The 13,711-nt window shown below is 41.6% G+C and overlaps 1 protein-coding gene across 10 annotated transcripts in view; it reads left to right on the forward strand.

The window, feature by feature from the left end:
* The window catches only part of NFIX (nuclear factor I X), a 280,610-nt gene extending 267,528 nt beyond the window's left edge, over positions 1 to 13,082 (forward strand). For all 10 annotated transcript variants that reach the window (XM_058168384.1, XM_058168379.1, XM_058168380.1 and 7 more), the window contains one exon: positions 4,215 to 13,082. In XM_058168384.1, the coding sequence (XP_058024367.1) occupies positions 4,215 to 4,229 (15 nt within the window). In that variant the 3' untranslated portion in view covers positions 4,230 to 13,082. The remainder of the gene's footprint in view (positions 1 to 4,214) is intronic.
* Positions 13,083 to 13,711: the final 629 nt, after the last annotated feature.

A 13,711-nucleotide genomic window follows, 5' to 3' on the forward strand; every position in this document is an offset into this window, starting at 1 on the left:
GCATAATTTCTCCTCTCTTTTCCAAAGCAATCTTAGTAGAGCCATGTCTAGAAATATGTGTCTTGAGAAGAACTTCTAGACTTAGAAATAATAATAATAATAATAATAATAATAATATTTTAATTTGTATACCGCCCTTCTCCCGAAGGACTCAGGGCCGTGAACAAGCAAATAAAATATAAATACACACAATAATTAAAAACATCCCTTAAAAAACTAATTTAAATGCCCAAAATGTTAAAAAACGTACTCCCCCGTAAAATCATACAATTTTAAAAACCCATCCAATAAAAATAAAAATCAGGCTAGTCCAGCCATACGAAATAAATAAGTTTTAAGTTCGCGGCGAAAGGTCCTAAGGTCAGGTAATTGTCGAAGTCCGAGGGGAAGTTCGTTCCACAGGGTCGGAGCTCCCACAGAGAAGGCCCTCCCCCTGGGGGCCGCCAGTCGACACTGTTTGGCTGACGGTACCCTGAGGAGTCCCTCTCTGTGGGAGCGTACCGGACGATGGGAGATAGAAGCCGGCAGTAGACGGTCCCATAGATAGCCCGGTCCTAAGCCATGGAGCGCTTTAAAGGTGGTAACCAATACCTTGAAGCGCACCCGGAAAACAACAGGTAGCCAGTGCAGTCTGCGCAGGATAGGTGTTATGTGGGAGCTCCGAGACGCTCCCTCAATAACCCGCGCAGCCGCGTTCTGAACTAGCTGAAGTCTCCGGGTGCTCTTCAAGGGGAGCCCCATGTAGAGAGCATTGCAGTAGTCCAGGTGAGAGGTAACGAGAGCATGAGTGACTGTGCATAAGGCATCCCGGTCCAGGAAGGGACGCAACTGGCGGATCAGGCGAACCTGATAAAATGCTCTCCTGGAGACGGTCGCCAAATGGTCTTCAAAGGACAACCGACCATCCAGGAGTACGCCCAAGTTGCGTACCTTCTCCATCGGGGCCAATGATTCACCCCCGACAGACAGCCGCATCTGCAGCTGACTGTACCGAGGTGCCGGCATCCACAGCCACTCCGTCTTGGAGGGATTAAGTTTGAGCCTGTTCCTCCCCATCCAGACCCGTACGGCTTCCAGACACCGGGACAGCACTTCGACAGCTTCACTAGAAAGTTGATTCTAGAGAAGGGAGAGAGATTTGTGAAGGGGAACTAGAAGCCAGTATTTGCTCTGAGAAGAAAATAAAGTCCCAATTGAGAGATTGGTAATTAAAGAGCATCTGCTGTCCATCAGACTTTGAAAAATGTAGCATGTGACATTGGCACTTCCTGTACCTGCTATACTAAATCTGTTGAGCCTGTGGGATTTCGAACAGGCACTGTTACCTCAGGATATTGCATCCGGAAGAGCGAGCTTCAGTCTGTGATGCCAGCCTGTTTTCAGTACCAAGAAGAAGCAAAGCTGAGACAGAAGGGAGGTATAACAGAGAGTTAGAGAGACTGAGAGCTGAAGAATGGAAGAAGTCCAATCTTCCCATCAGTGGACACATAGCCCCTCCTGGTGGCCATTTTCAATGCTGTTTCCCCCCCTCCTCCCGCCCTCTGGAGAATCTGAATTATTTAAATCCAACTACTTCTTCCTGCTTCTTTCATTTGCTGCCCCGTCACTATTGTCTCCATATTGCAGATGGCGTGTGTCCACAGTGTGGCTCTGCTCCATCCCTCTCTGCCATTAGAGGGCAAATTGTGCAATACCTGCATCTCTGCCTTTATTTTTCAAATCAGAAGAAATTTTGAATTTCCAGAGACCAGAGCAATTTCTGCCACTGCCTGAAGAAACTTCATTAATAGCGTGTCAGCTTCTCTCCCAATCCTTGGCTAGGCTGGAAGAAGGACATTTTTTATCTCCTAGTCACCTTGGGACTATTCCAGCTTTTGGGGAGCAGAGAAATAAGATAGCTGCTGATCTAGGATGGGAAGGAAATGGAACAGCATAGAAGATGGTTTCTAATAATGAGCCCCACTTTGGACATCAGTTGGCTCTCCCTTTGGTTTGAGACATAGCCATTTTTGAGGAACCTGGATTACAGAGATTTTGCAAGATAGGGCCAATATTGCTACACAATATTGTGGGAAGATGGGATTATATATTGTGAGTACCAGCAGCAGTGACTGGAATTCCTCATGTCTAAATAAAATCTTACATTCTTATATAACATGTAACTGCTAGCAATGACCTATAAGCTACAAATGCAATAGTTGAGGTGTCAAGTGGTATTTTCAATTGAGATAAAATTATCTGACATTGGTAGTTCAAAATAAGCTTGTTATCTTTCTTGCCTCTGAGAAACTTTTGGTTTCTATTGAATTTACTGAATTCTCACTTAACATTTTCTTACTGATGAAGGAGCAACCCCAGACAGGGTTGCATTTAGCCCTATGTAGCAGTCTCAAGAGAGATTGCATGAAAGGCAAGATAAATTGAAAGAGAAAACTTACATCATGTGATATGGAAGTACCAGAAGACATTCTTATCTAATTTCAGCAGAAGGGCTAGCAGTGGCAAAACTCCCAAATTCAAGTTTGGTGTGGTACCAATAGATTTTCTTTAGTCATCCAGTTCAGTTCCCACTTAGACCAAATTTACATTTTCTGCTCTGAGCTACCTACCACTTCTTGAAGTGAAAAAAATAGATTATTATGTATCATTTACCTCTTAATAAAACGTACCTCCAACTTAAATTTTGTATTCTGCTTCAAGTTTTCCATTCTGAGGTGCCTTAAACCTTCCACATGGTTAGTCCACAATATTTTATTCCAGATTAGGGGAATCTCCAGCTCTAAAATTGGGTACAGTGGCTGGCATGCTCCCTCCTCTCCCCCGGCAGCTGGTTTTGCCTTATATAGCCATTTCACTCTGGGATGCTCTGTTTTCAGCTGATCAGCCGCTTCCTTTAAAAAGACGCTGATCTAACTATGGCCCATAAGGAATGGAGTCCAGTAAAGCCTCCTGGCCACCATTGTTTTCCCTGTCTTTTCTACCAGTACATCTTAATTCCACCCTTATATCTCACAGTGGCCTCCCTTTCAGTTTCTACCTAGGGTGGCAGAAGAATACTCTCCTTTCTTTCCTATACTGTACTGCAGTGGTTCCCTTTTCCTTTTTAAATTAAACAATCTTTAATTTACAAAATAGGCCTCTTGGAAGGAAACTGTAATGCTTCTCTTTTTCTTCTGTGAATCTGAGCCATCCATTTAGATGGTTTGGTTACAGCAGAAGAACCTGTATCAGTGTCAGTGGAGAGAGATTATATAAAGGCTCTCATATGCATAAACATCTGAGAAAGCAAAGGAAAAGAAAAGAAAAGTAAAGATGAAACAATCCCTAAAAAGAAAAGGCAAACTCTGGGAGGCCCATCCACACAGATGACAGCCAGTAAGGCTTCCCTGTCCTTCATGGATTGAAAGGTCAGAAGTAAGAAGCCAAGCAACCAGTCAGAGCTTGGCCTCCTTTGCAGGGCCATAAGGAAAATACAATTGGTAAGCAATAACTTGTCTTCAGTTTCTTAAATGAAAGGATATGAAGAATAAAATCAGATATTAAGCTGCTAATATATATGGTCCATGATCCTCTTTCACGCTCAGCTCAATTTATCCCTCCTGACATCATTAGTTTGTTATTCTTTACTCTGCCAGCAACACTTAATGATGAAGGATGGAAGCTGTGGATCTCAAGATCCTAAAATATTTTAATAAAAATGATAGAAAGAAACAACCTGAATACAGAGCTACCATTTTCAGTACCGGTAATATGCTTATTATGCTGTCTAGTTTTGCCCAGTTTGAAATATATCCCTACAAATGTGTAGCGTGCATGCAATAAAAATAGATGTATGGAATTCTATGTGTAATCCCTTGGATACACTCATCTGAGAATCAGTGCTGGCTACTGGTTTTACCAACCTATTAAATTTATACTTGATAACAAATCTGAATGAAAATCTCAGGAGGCTTCATTAGGTGACTGTTATAAGAAGGTGATGGGCACAGTACTGTGGTGTAATATGAGTGGAAATCAGGGATTAAGTGTTACAGAGGGACAAATAATGGGCACTATCAGATTGTCTAAGACTGAAGATAACAAAGTCACAAAGAGCCTAGAAAACCCATGGGGTGAATTTTAACGAGTATTTCAATATCAGGCATAAGAGAAAAAAGGAGTTTATCAGAGTCTCAGTTTTAATTCTGCCTCTCTCTTTGTGTCTTCTGGTCCAGTCTTGGTTCCTCTGACAGGATCTTCAAGTGAAGAAAAATGATGATGATGATGATGACAACAATGATATTTTTTTCACTCAAGCCCTGCGAATCAGAACCTTCAGTCCTTAACCTATATCTTCACTGAGCTGCTCCTCTTCAAAGAAAAGTAAGAGACATTGGGTAACACAGATGAGAAGCTTAAAAAAAATTATGTTGGACCTCCCTGATCCAAAGCAGATTTTGCATTTGCATAGGAGAATCTTGTCTTCTCAAAGAATCTCATCAACTCACACTGAAGTAACTCTCTGTTAAAATAATGTATAAAATAGTTCTGGACAGGCCACCCAAACAATGGTGTTTTTTTTTGTTTTGTTTTTTTGTTTAAAAAGGGATTTTTCTTCATTCATCATGGGCAAAGAATAACACTCACATCTACCAGTCTCAAATCCGAAAACTATCTCAAGATTTATGAGGGAATTCGTTTGCTGGGGTATGAAAAATGCTGGGGTATGAAAATATGTTCCCTAGAGATTTGTCTACTTATTAGCCTAAGTCCAAGGTGAATTCTGACTATGTTAAACAAACTAAGAGCACTTGCTTAATCAGGTCTTGAGTCCCTCATTGCTTTGAAGAAGCACCTGCAGAGATAGGTGGAGGCTGCAGGCAAATCAAATTTGGTCTTAGTTCCACTCAGTGAGTAGGCCAATTCAGTGCACCATTGTGGTTCAGATATGGAAATGGTTTAGATTAAGCATTACTTCTCCCACCATATGTTCCCTTGTTAATCAAATTAATATTGTATTTCTACAAGCGAAAACAAAGCAAAAGCAGAAACACTCCTGAATACCAGATGTTCCAACTGAATTCCATTCCAGAGCAAGGAATAAATTCCTCTTCCTCCCCTCCCTCCTCAAACATGCATGCACACACTGACCCCAGCACAAATCTTTTCTCTGCTGATCTTGGTAATCTAGTGCTTCCTTGTATTCCTTGCTCTGAATGAACTTTTCCTGCATCTCAGAAAAAACAATGTCTGGATTACATGGAAAATATTTCCAGTCTTATTCTGCATGAACTGGAATTCCTTTCCCCATAGTAACAAGAAATATGGGCACTCTTCGGTTCATGGTGACAGGCTAGATTTGACTGGAAAGTGTTTCTCTTTGAAAAGAAACACCTTGCTGCTATTGCAAATGGACAAATACTTAGGATAGTACAGTATTCATTCTTTTTATAAATAATTAAAAAAAGATTAGCAAGGCAGCAAAGGGGCATACTTCAGCTGTACCCCAAACTGACCATTGGGGCTAGAGTAGCTAGCTCAGACAGGTACGTTTCGTCAGAGTACCCAACCTAGTCTAGGCTTCGGCCTTGTGAGATTGTGGGTGTCTGTTATTACTATGGTTTGATACTTTTGCTGATCCCTTTTCTCCACTTCATTTTCTTACTCTTTGAGTTGTTGCATTTCCTTTGGCTTCCTCTACATACAGGTGACACCAGCAATTAAGTACAATTGGGTTTTGTTGTTACTGTTAAAACAAACAAAAATGAAGATCTTAACAGTCACAGCATACCATAGTGCAACAAAATGAATTGTATATAATTAGAAGTAATGGAGGCTGTCTAATGGGTAGTTATGAAGGTTTGACACTACCAACTGTACACCATGTGCAAATGCACACATGTGCACCAGATCAGTTACACAGTTCCATGCACTTTCCTCTTTCCTTGTCTCACACTACAGCAAAACCTGTGAGAGAAACCAGCATCCCTTTCTGTTGTGCACCCATGAGATGATCTCTCTTGTTTCTTTTTCCAGCATTTTTGATAGAAACCTCTCCTTAGCAGATGCTGAGTTTTGGGGACATGAGCTTTGCCAAATTATTTGGAGTTTATCTCCCATGCTCCATTGTTCCTATTAACTATGCTCACCTCTGCATGAGGTATCATTGGTTCGTACTGGCCGGCAGTGAAGTTCTATATCAGAGTAAGGGGTAAGGATAGGGATGAGGAATTGTCTGATTTGGAAAGGGCCAGAAAGTAATGCAGGGAACAGGTTTCTGTGCAATTAGTCCAGAGCAATTGTATTTAGGCACATGATTTGCAATACCTGAAGTTGTGTTCCAAATAATTAGTTTGATCTAGAGACTCTCCTGAAGCTGTTCTTCTATTTGCTACAGTAATGCTCAGTTGATTCATCCCAAGGATTTCTGGAGCAGTTTAGTCCAAAACCAACCTGCTGGTGAGATCAAGAATCTGCACCCTTGTCCAAGTGCAATGATTTTTTAGTCCCAAATGGACAAACAGGGTCAAGGAGGGAATTTGAGGGTTGCAGATTTGCCTCTCTCCTCTGCCAGCAGTAGGCTCTCATGCTTATCCTACAATCCACATGTCAGAGGAATGTTCTGAATTCCCCTGTCCTGTACACACATGCAAATGGACATACACCAGCAGACACTCACATCCAAGGCCTGCTCTTGTGGAGGATTCAGAGCCTGACCTTGCACAGCTGCAGGACAGCTGTTCTATAAAGGAGGAGGTCTTCTTTGTAAGGAAAATTGTAATGGAGTGAGCAGCCTGCGTGTAGATATTTTGGGACTGCCACAAAGAGGAGACACTCATCTGATGCTTTAGTCATTGGTGTAAACCAGGTCTATTCCTGTAAAGTAACAATGGAGACCTGAATTTCCTGAATTCTAGGATTAGCATTCTACCTGCTGCTTCTGTCATAATGTCCTCTCACATTAAGTTCTCTTAATGTTATTGAAAAAATAAGTATAGTGTACCAGAGATGACATTGAAATAAAAATTCACACCATGATTGTTGATCCCTCTTTCAGCACTCTGAGAAAAAAAATATTGTCTATAGCTGAATATTCATAGAGTGAAAGATGGAGCCAAATCAGTGATATGGGCAGAATTTGGATGCAGCTACAATTAGAACATAACCCCATTCCTGTTATGAAAAATTGTAAACTGCTCAGTTTACAAAATGCCCAAAGCATGTGTTTCTTTAAGAACACTAAGCTTGGATATATTTTGCATCTGCAGGCATTGATATAGTTCCTAATCTGGCGGCCTTAAAAAAAGATACCCTTGGACTATTCAGCCTACCGTTCACTACCTTTTTTGGCAAAATATCAACATTAAGCACCTTTTCTAGTCTGATTGCACTTGAATGGATTCCAACGTGTAATAAGGCTTGGGGATGTGCTAACATTAAACATGACAAGCTGCAGCATTTGAAAGGCTGCATGATTTTTATTTGATTTGGTCATAAGAACATTTGAAACATTCCCAGATTAAAGAAGATTGTGCCTTCACTATCCCAAACATATCCAAACTTCTGTTTCTATTAGGCTTGACAATTTCTGAGCACAAACATACAAAGCATGAAAACTCTTCCAAATATTATATTGTGAAGATCACAATAGTCCAGGTGGCCATATTTAATGTGAAAAAACTCAGACCATCATTAAATTGCCTCCAAGACCAGTGGCCCCCTGGCATTTTGTAGCCCAAATAGATACGTTAGCCCTACAAGAAGTGATACTGCTCCACTCCTTCAGTTCTTAAATATATTTAGTAAGCTCATTCACTTAAGACACTGATTGGTTTCTTTTTAAGTAGTCCAATAATTTTACTTAATTGCTTGAAGCTTCTGACCTTAATGCCCAGTATTGCTCAGAATGAGTTCCCTAAAAACAGGAGATGGATAGATCTGGAAAAAAAAAAAGGAATTGCAGGAATCCAGAGGTGGGTGACCACCAATGAAACAGCACTTAAAATGGTTAGAGGGTGGTTGGTAGGGGAGTAGAAGTTTACTGTTATTTAATTCTGAAAAAAGAAGCTTTAAATCCTAACAGTGCTTAAGCACTTATTTAATACTTGGGATTTTTAAGAGGTAACAGATGAATAACAGTAGCATGTAGGTGAGTAGATGGAATACCAGTGCCATCTATTTACGTTACCTTGTTGGAGTCCTAAAAGAAGGGGTAAATGTAAACCCTGGGAATGAATCCATAAGGGGTGACATGCAGAAGTTTCAATTTTGGTGGCTTACAGGTATGGGCAGCAAAACACACAAAAACTTTTGTTTAAAAGGGGGAGGGGATTTTAAAAAACAAAATATATATTAGGGGTTTTAAAAGAACCAATTTTGTTTGCATTGAGCCAAGTGCAATGGAGTGCATAGTTTTAATATCTTTGTATGTTAAAGATTGTTAAGAAGAAGAGAAAAAAAATCTATTTTTGTTGCAAAGTCCTCTGTTCTCAGGGACTCTAAATAAATTGGGACAAAAGAAAAACCCGCCTTTGTAAGTATGGGGAAAAACTTTTTCTGTTTATTTTTTCATTTGTCTATTTTTCCTTTTCCTTGTTTATTTTTTAAATTCTTTTTAAAAGATCAATAATAATTGAGGATTGGTTGTTGTTTTTTTCCTTTTCCTCATTAGTTTTGTCATTTTATGGGAGGGCTGAAGGCAAAAGTTTTGAAATACACAAAAATAAACTTGTAAAAAAAAACACTGTATCAGGTTAAAAAAATTGAAGACAATTACAAAATTACCGTAAAAGTCAAGAAAAAAACTAAAAAAACCTAAGTTGAAAAAAATTAAAAATACAAAACCTGGTGCTTCTTACAGTATAAAATACATTAAAATCTCTATTATACATAGTTTATGAATCAATTAATTGTTATCATAAAGCACATTTTAGGAAACACGCATTATCCCTTCTTTATGTTTAGCTGAAAGGGGCAGCGGGCTTTGCGGTCAAACAGCATCTGGCAGCTTCTCATGGATCTTCCCGGGTTGCCGAGCGAGATGGATGATGGTGAGGTTGCCATGGCAAAGGGGGAAGGTTCCTACTGGAACAGAGGCCATCTTGGGTAGACTTTGTTTCTCTGGCTCCTTTCATCCTTTTGGCACCTTCCATCACTGCCACTGCACATCCTTCTCTTCTGTGTTTTTCTTCGGTCTTGTTTTTCCCCCCAAAAGAGCTAAGCAAAAGTTGACTAGGTGTTTGGCCTTCAATTCTATCCCCCACCCCACTTTCTTGTAAACCAGCCTAATTGCAATGTTGGGGAGTTTTCCCTTCTTTTTAACTCTGTCTCACATATGTATCTATTGCTCAACGGCTTCTCTTTGGAATGAGGAGCTGATCTATGAATTCACCAGCATCCCTTCCTTTGAACTCCTTACATTCCTACCCCCAGTTGTAACTCCTGCTTGGCCTTTTTCACAGCCTTCTTGTCTGTTGAGAGGAATCTTTCCTCTCGGCTCGTTGTGAAATTGCAAGGCAGAAGGATCTGTGTGTAAAGCAGGAGCCAGACTCAGATCATACCCTGCACCTCACAGAGCATGGGAGATTGACTGGAGAAATTTCTCACTTCAGGGAAGGACCAAGATGGATGATTTTGCCTTACTCTCAACATGCTTAACTGGCCAGCTGACATAGTGCCTTTGTAAACCCATCTTTTGTTGAAACAGATGGACCATGTGCTCTGCCTGGGGAGCGGGTGCAGGAAATTCCACCCCCCTCCTTCTGTAATCCATGTGCTTAAAAAGGGGAAAGCAATAAAAGCCTAGGCTTGACCAGCAAGAGGGAGCTACTTGGGCTAAACATGGTGGTACCTAGTCCTCTTTGGCCTGGCTACTGCTGCCCCATCCAAAAGAGAGGGTGAAGGAAGCATAACTCCAAAATAATCCTGAAGACCATACAAATCCCTTCCCACACACCCCAAAAGCATGTCTGCACTTGGGCTTCTCTAATTCCCTTTTCTGGATCCCTGAGTCCTCTGTTTGCAGGAAAGGGTGGCTGCTCAGTGACTTTCTCCCCAGTGATGCTCAGTTGTGGGTTCCCTTGCTGACCCAGGAGGATGCTAAGGTTCCTTAGGGCCCAAGGCAATTTCACTTGGTGGGCAGTCACCTTTGCTGTGTTTCTGCCCTATAAATGTATCAGCATCCACTTTGCTATCCCTTGAGCTCTTGGCTTGGAGAAGTCAGCTGTCCTCCGTTTGGCTGCCAGTGGGCTGGTAGTGAGCCTCAGACCCTACTTGCTATGGAGCTGCTTCTTACTCTGACCTTTGCTTTAGTTGAGCCCTTCTGTCCTTCCTTTCACAAGGTACCTTTGACAACCCACTTGGCTTCCCCCTTTCATGCCCTCCATATACCCCCACATCTCTCGCTCGGCAGTAAAACCTTGAGATCCATGAAACTGCAGCTTCCCAGACTGCAACCTACCCCTGCCCTTTGAACAAGTTTCTTCCTTGTTTAAGAAACGCAGTATATATATGAGTACAGTACAGTATATATATATAGTACTAATGGAATTTGGTGTGCTTTTTCTCCTTATCCCTGACTCCCTGGCCTCTTTCCCTGGAACCCCAAGCCTCCCTTTGTGTCTTTCAGTCTGTTTCTCCAGGCCCCCTCCTGCTGCTGACCCCACCCCTCTGCACTTGAAAATAAAGGGTAGCTCTTTGTCTGTTTTTGTTCTTTCTAAAGTTTCTTCCGTGTCTAGCAGAATGCAGGTAGCCATATGTTATAACTGTCAATATTGCTTCACAACAAAAATATATATATAGGAAAAAAGAAAAAAAAAAGAAAAATCCGAACTGTTTTATCATTTTTGCCTGAGCTTTCTTCGGCTTTCTCCATTGGAATGGCTTATTGTGTTATGTGAATTTAAAAAATGAAATAAAAATGTTTTAAAAAAAATAAAAAACAAAAAAAAACCATATATTTTAAAAAAGAAAAAAAAATCATCGGCTTCCCTCTTCCCATTCCCACCAGTTCCTTCCTCAGAGCAGAGATGGGAAGCCCAGTGGAGGGAAGTGCCGAGGGCTCCAAGATCATGTATCTGTGTCTGTATTGGTGGGTGAATGGGGGGGTCAGTTTTCCTTCTTCCCCATTCCCCTGCTTTCTGGAGGAGCTGCTCAGAAACATCAAGATTAGACTCATTTCTTCCATATTCACATCCTGTTAGCATTTTGGTCAAATTTTAAAGTGCCTAAGAGGTATATATATGTATATGTATATGTGTGGAATACATACATACATACATACATACATACATATATATATATATATATATTCAGCAGAGAGTAGTTCCTGTTTATTTGGGACTGAGCATCTTTGTGTCATGTCTGCTGATATGTTGAGAGGTGGCTGCTGCTACTGCTGCTGCTCCTCCTGTTAATCCTTTGCATACCTTCTTGCAACCTCTTCTCTGAGGCACTTTTCTCTTTGAAAGGCTCACTTCTGGCTGAAGAGAAAAGCACTTTTGCGGAGTCAGCAGGAAGGTATGTCCTGGACAGGGAGAGGACTTAGCACTATTTACCTTTATCCTCCTTTACTTTTTAATCGAATTCTCCTTCCCTCTTTGTTGATATTTGGCTAGGGCAGCCTAACAATAAAAATATGGGCATACTGCTGTCATATCTAGTGTGACAGGAAATATTAGTGACAAATTTCATTTTTGCCTTTGAATAGACTTATTTCAAAGGTTGTTTAGGCACCTATGGGTTTCCAAAAACCTATAATGTGTTTGCCAGAGACTGCTGTGATCTGATAAAGGGGCCTAAGGTTTAGTGAAATCCTGGGAGTTCAGCAGCCGTTCCCAAGGGAGGTCAATGTTAGGAGTAAAGAAACCTTGCTCCTGTTCCCCTTGAAGACTTGGAGGAGCATCCCTTCCAAATGGCATGGAGTTAACTGGGATGGCAAGTAAGACCAACAGGCCTGTTTTGTTCCCCAAATCTTATTTCCTAAGTTTTGTAAGGTGTTTTGTTGTGTCTTCCACTTCTTGCAGAGGTAAATGACTCCCACTGATGCCATTCTGTTTTTCCTTGACCAGGAAATACGACCACACTCCCTAAGGCTACAAGATCTAGTGCAAGACCACTAGAAGGCAGCATAGACATATAGTACAGGAAACACTAACCTCTGGGTACTATCAAATGGCCATCCAGATTTTTGCAACCCAGATATGGTAGCCCTAAAGAGTGTTTCCTTCTCTAACCCGCTCAGGATGTTTACAGGAAGGGCTCTTTTACCCCTGCAGCAAGAATCCCCATTTTGACTTAGTCCTATGTGGATATTAAGCTAGCAACTCTCCATTTCGATACAAGGACAGGGGGGCCTTTTGTAAGTTTTCCCAGAAGTGTGCCAAGCTAAGGTGTCCCACCTGCCTAGTCTAGACTCAAAATGCACATATCTGTTTCTATCCATATCAGCCTGATGCTTCAGAGCAGCCATCTCCAGCTCTTTCCCTTGACCCTTTAGTGCCCTTCCACTCCTTATGAAGCTGTTGGTTTGCTACTGGTTTGGTTCTGAAAGCAAAAGGAACTCATAACCCTGCAGCCGACTTAAGGGAAGTGCCTTAAACTGATGCCTTTGCTGCCACCAGCGAACAAGTTGAGACAGGAAGAGAAAGCGATCAAACTTTATGCATCCAGCTTCAGAAATGTGAACAAAATATGTTTACAAAGATTACAAGCAAATCACCTCCAGGTGGGGAGGGGGCTCATGGGAGCCCCTCGGTTGCTAGCCATCATGACTTTCTACCTTTCCCCACCTGCAGGTTTTATATAGGGGAAGATAGCTCAAGTCTGCAGAACAGCTCCTCTGCTAACCCGCCTGCATTGCACGTAGCTTCCCCCCTCTCCCCCTCTCCCCCAAGAAGGGAACCAGCAGCTGTGATGTGGTGGGTCAGCTCCTCCAGCCCCAGCCCCTGTCCCAATCAGCCCTCGGCACTACCCCTCCCTCCCCAAGTGCCACTCTCCGAGCGGGGTGTAATACGCATGTATTAATTACAATTTTTCCATAATAAAAGTTTATAGATGCAGCACCTTCTTTAACTGATTGAATTAAAGAATGTTATTGACTGTAATTGTTTGTTTGTCTTCCTTGAAAGAGAGAGAGAGAGAGAACACTTGAGAGAGAGATTAATAGCCATGGAGAAGGATATTTGTTCGTTCCAGAAGCCCACCTCTGGCATTCCTTTGCACTGACACCAATCATTTGACCTTCATCTCTTTTATGTAAAGCACAAGACTTTCAGGCCTCAACATTAACATCATTAGATTTAAACCAATTTCTGATACAAATGTAAATCTGTTTTTGCTAATGAAAACCCCAGCACCATGGCCTGAAACCTCTAATTGCTTCAAGAGGGAAGACACCGTGAATGTGACAAAATAATTGTGATCATCTGAGGAATTGGGAAATGAAAACAGCAGTACCTAAAGGTAGACGGTGAGTGCCATTTTTGTCAAATAACTCCAACTAATTGGAGTAGAAGGGGAGACGTAATCCTTTCTTGAGACCTTCTTAGGTGTTTCTCAGCACAACCCCAATTCCAAGATGTATCTTCTTAGCAGGGTTTCTGGTTGTTTCTAGTTGCCCTTTGCCTGGAATTCAGTGAGGTGGTCCTCCATTGCATGATGCATCTTTCATCTTCTTTAGAGGGAATGCAGCTTCTGAAGGGCAATGGGATCAAAGCAAGCAGTACGGGAAGTG

The sequence above is a fragment of the Ahaetulla prasina genome, chromosome 2, assembly GCF_028640845.1.
Source record: "Ahaetulla prasina isolate Xishuangbanna chromosome 2, ASM2864084v1, whole genome shotgun sequence".
NCBI classification, from domain to species: Eukaryota; Metazoa; Chordata; class Lepidosauria; order Squamata; family Colubridae; genus Ahaetulla; species Ahaetulla prasina.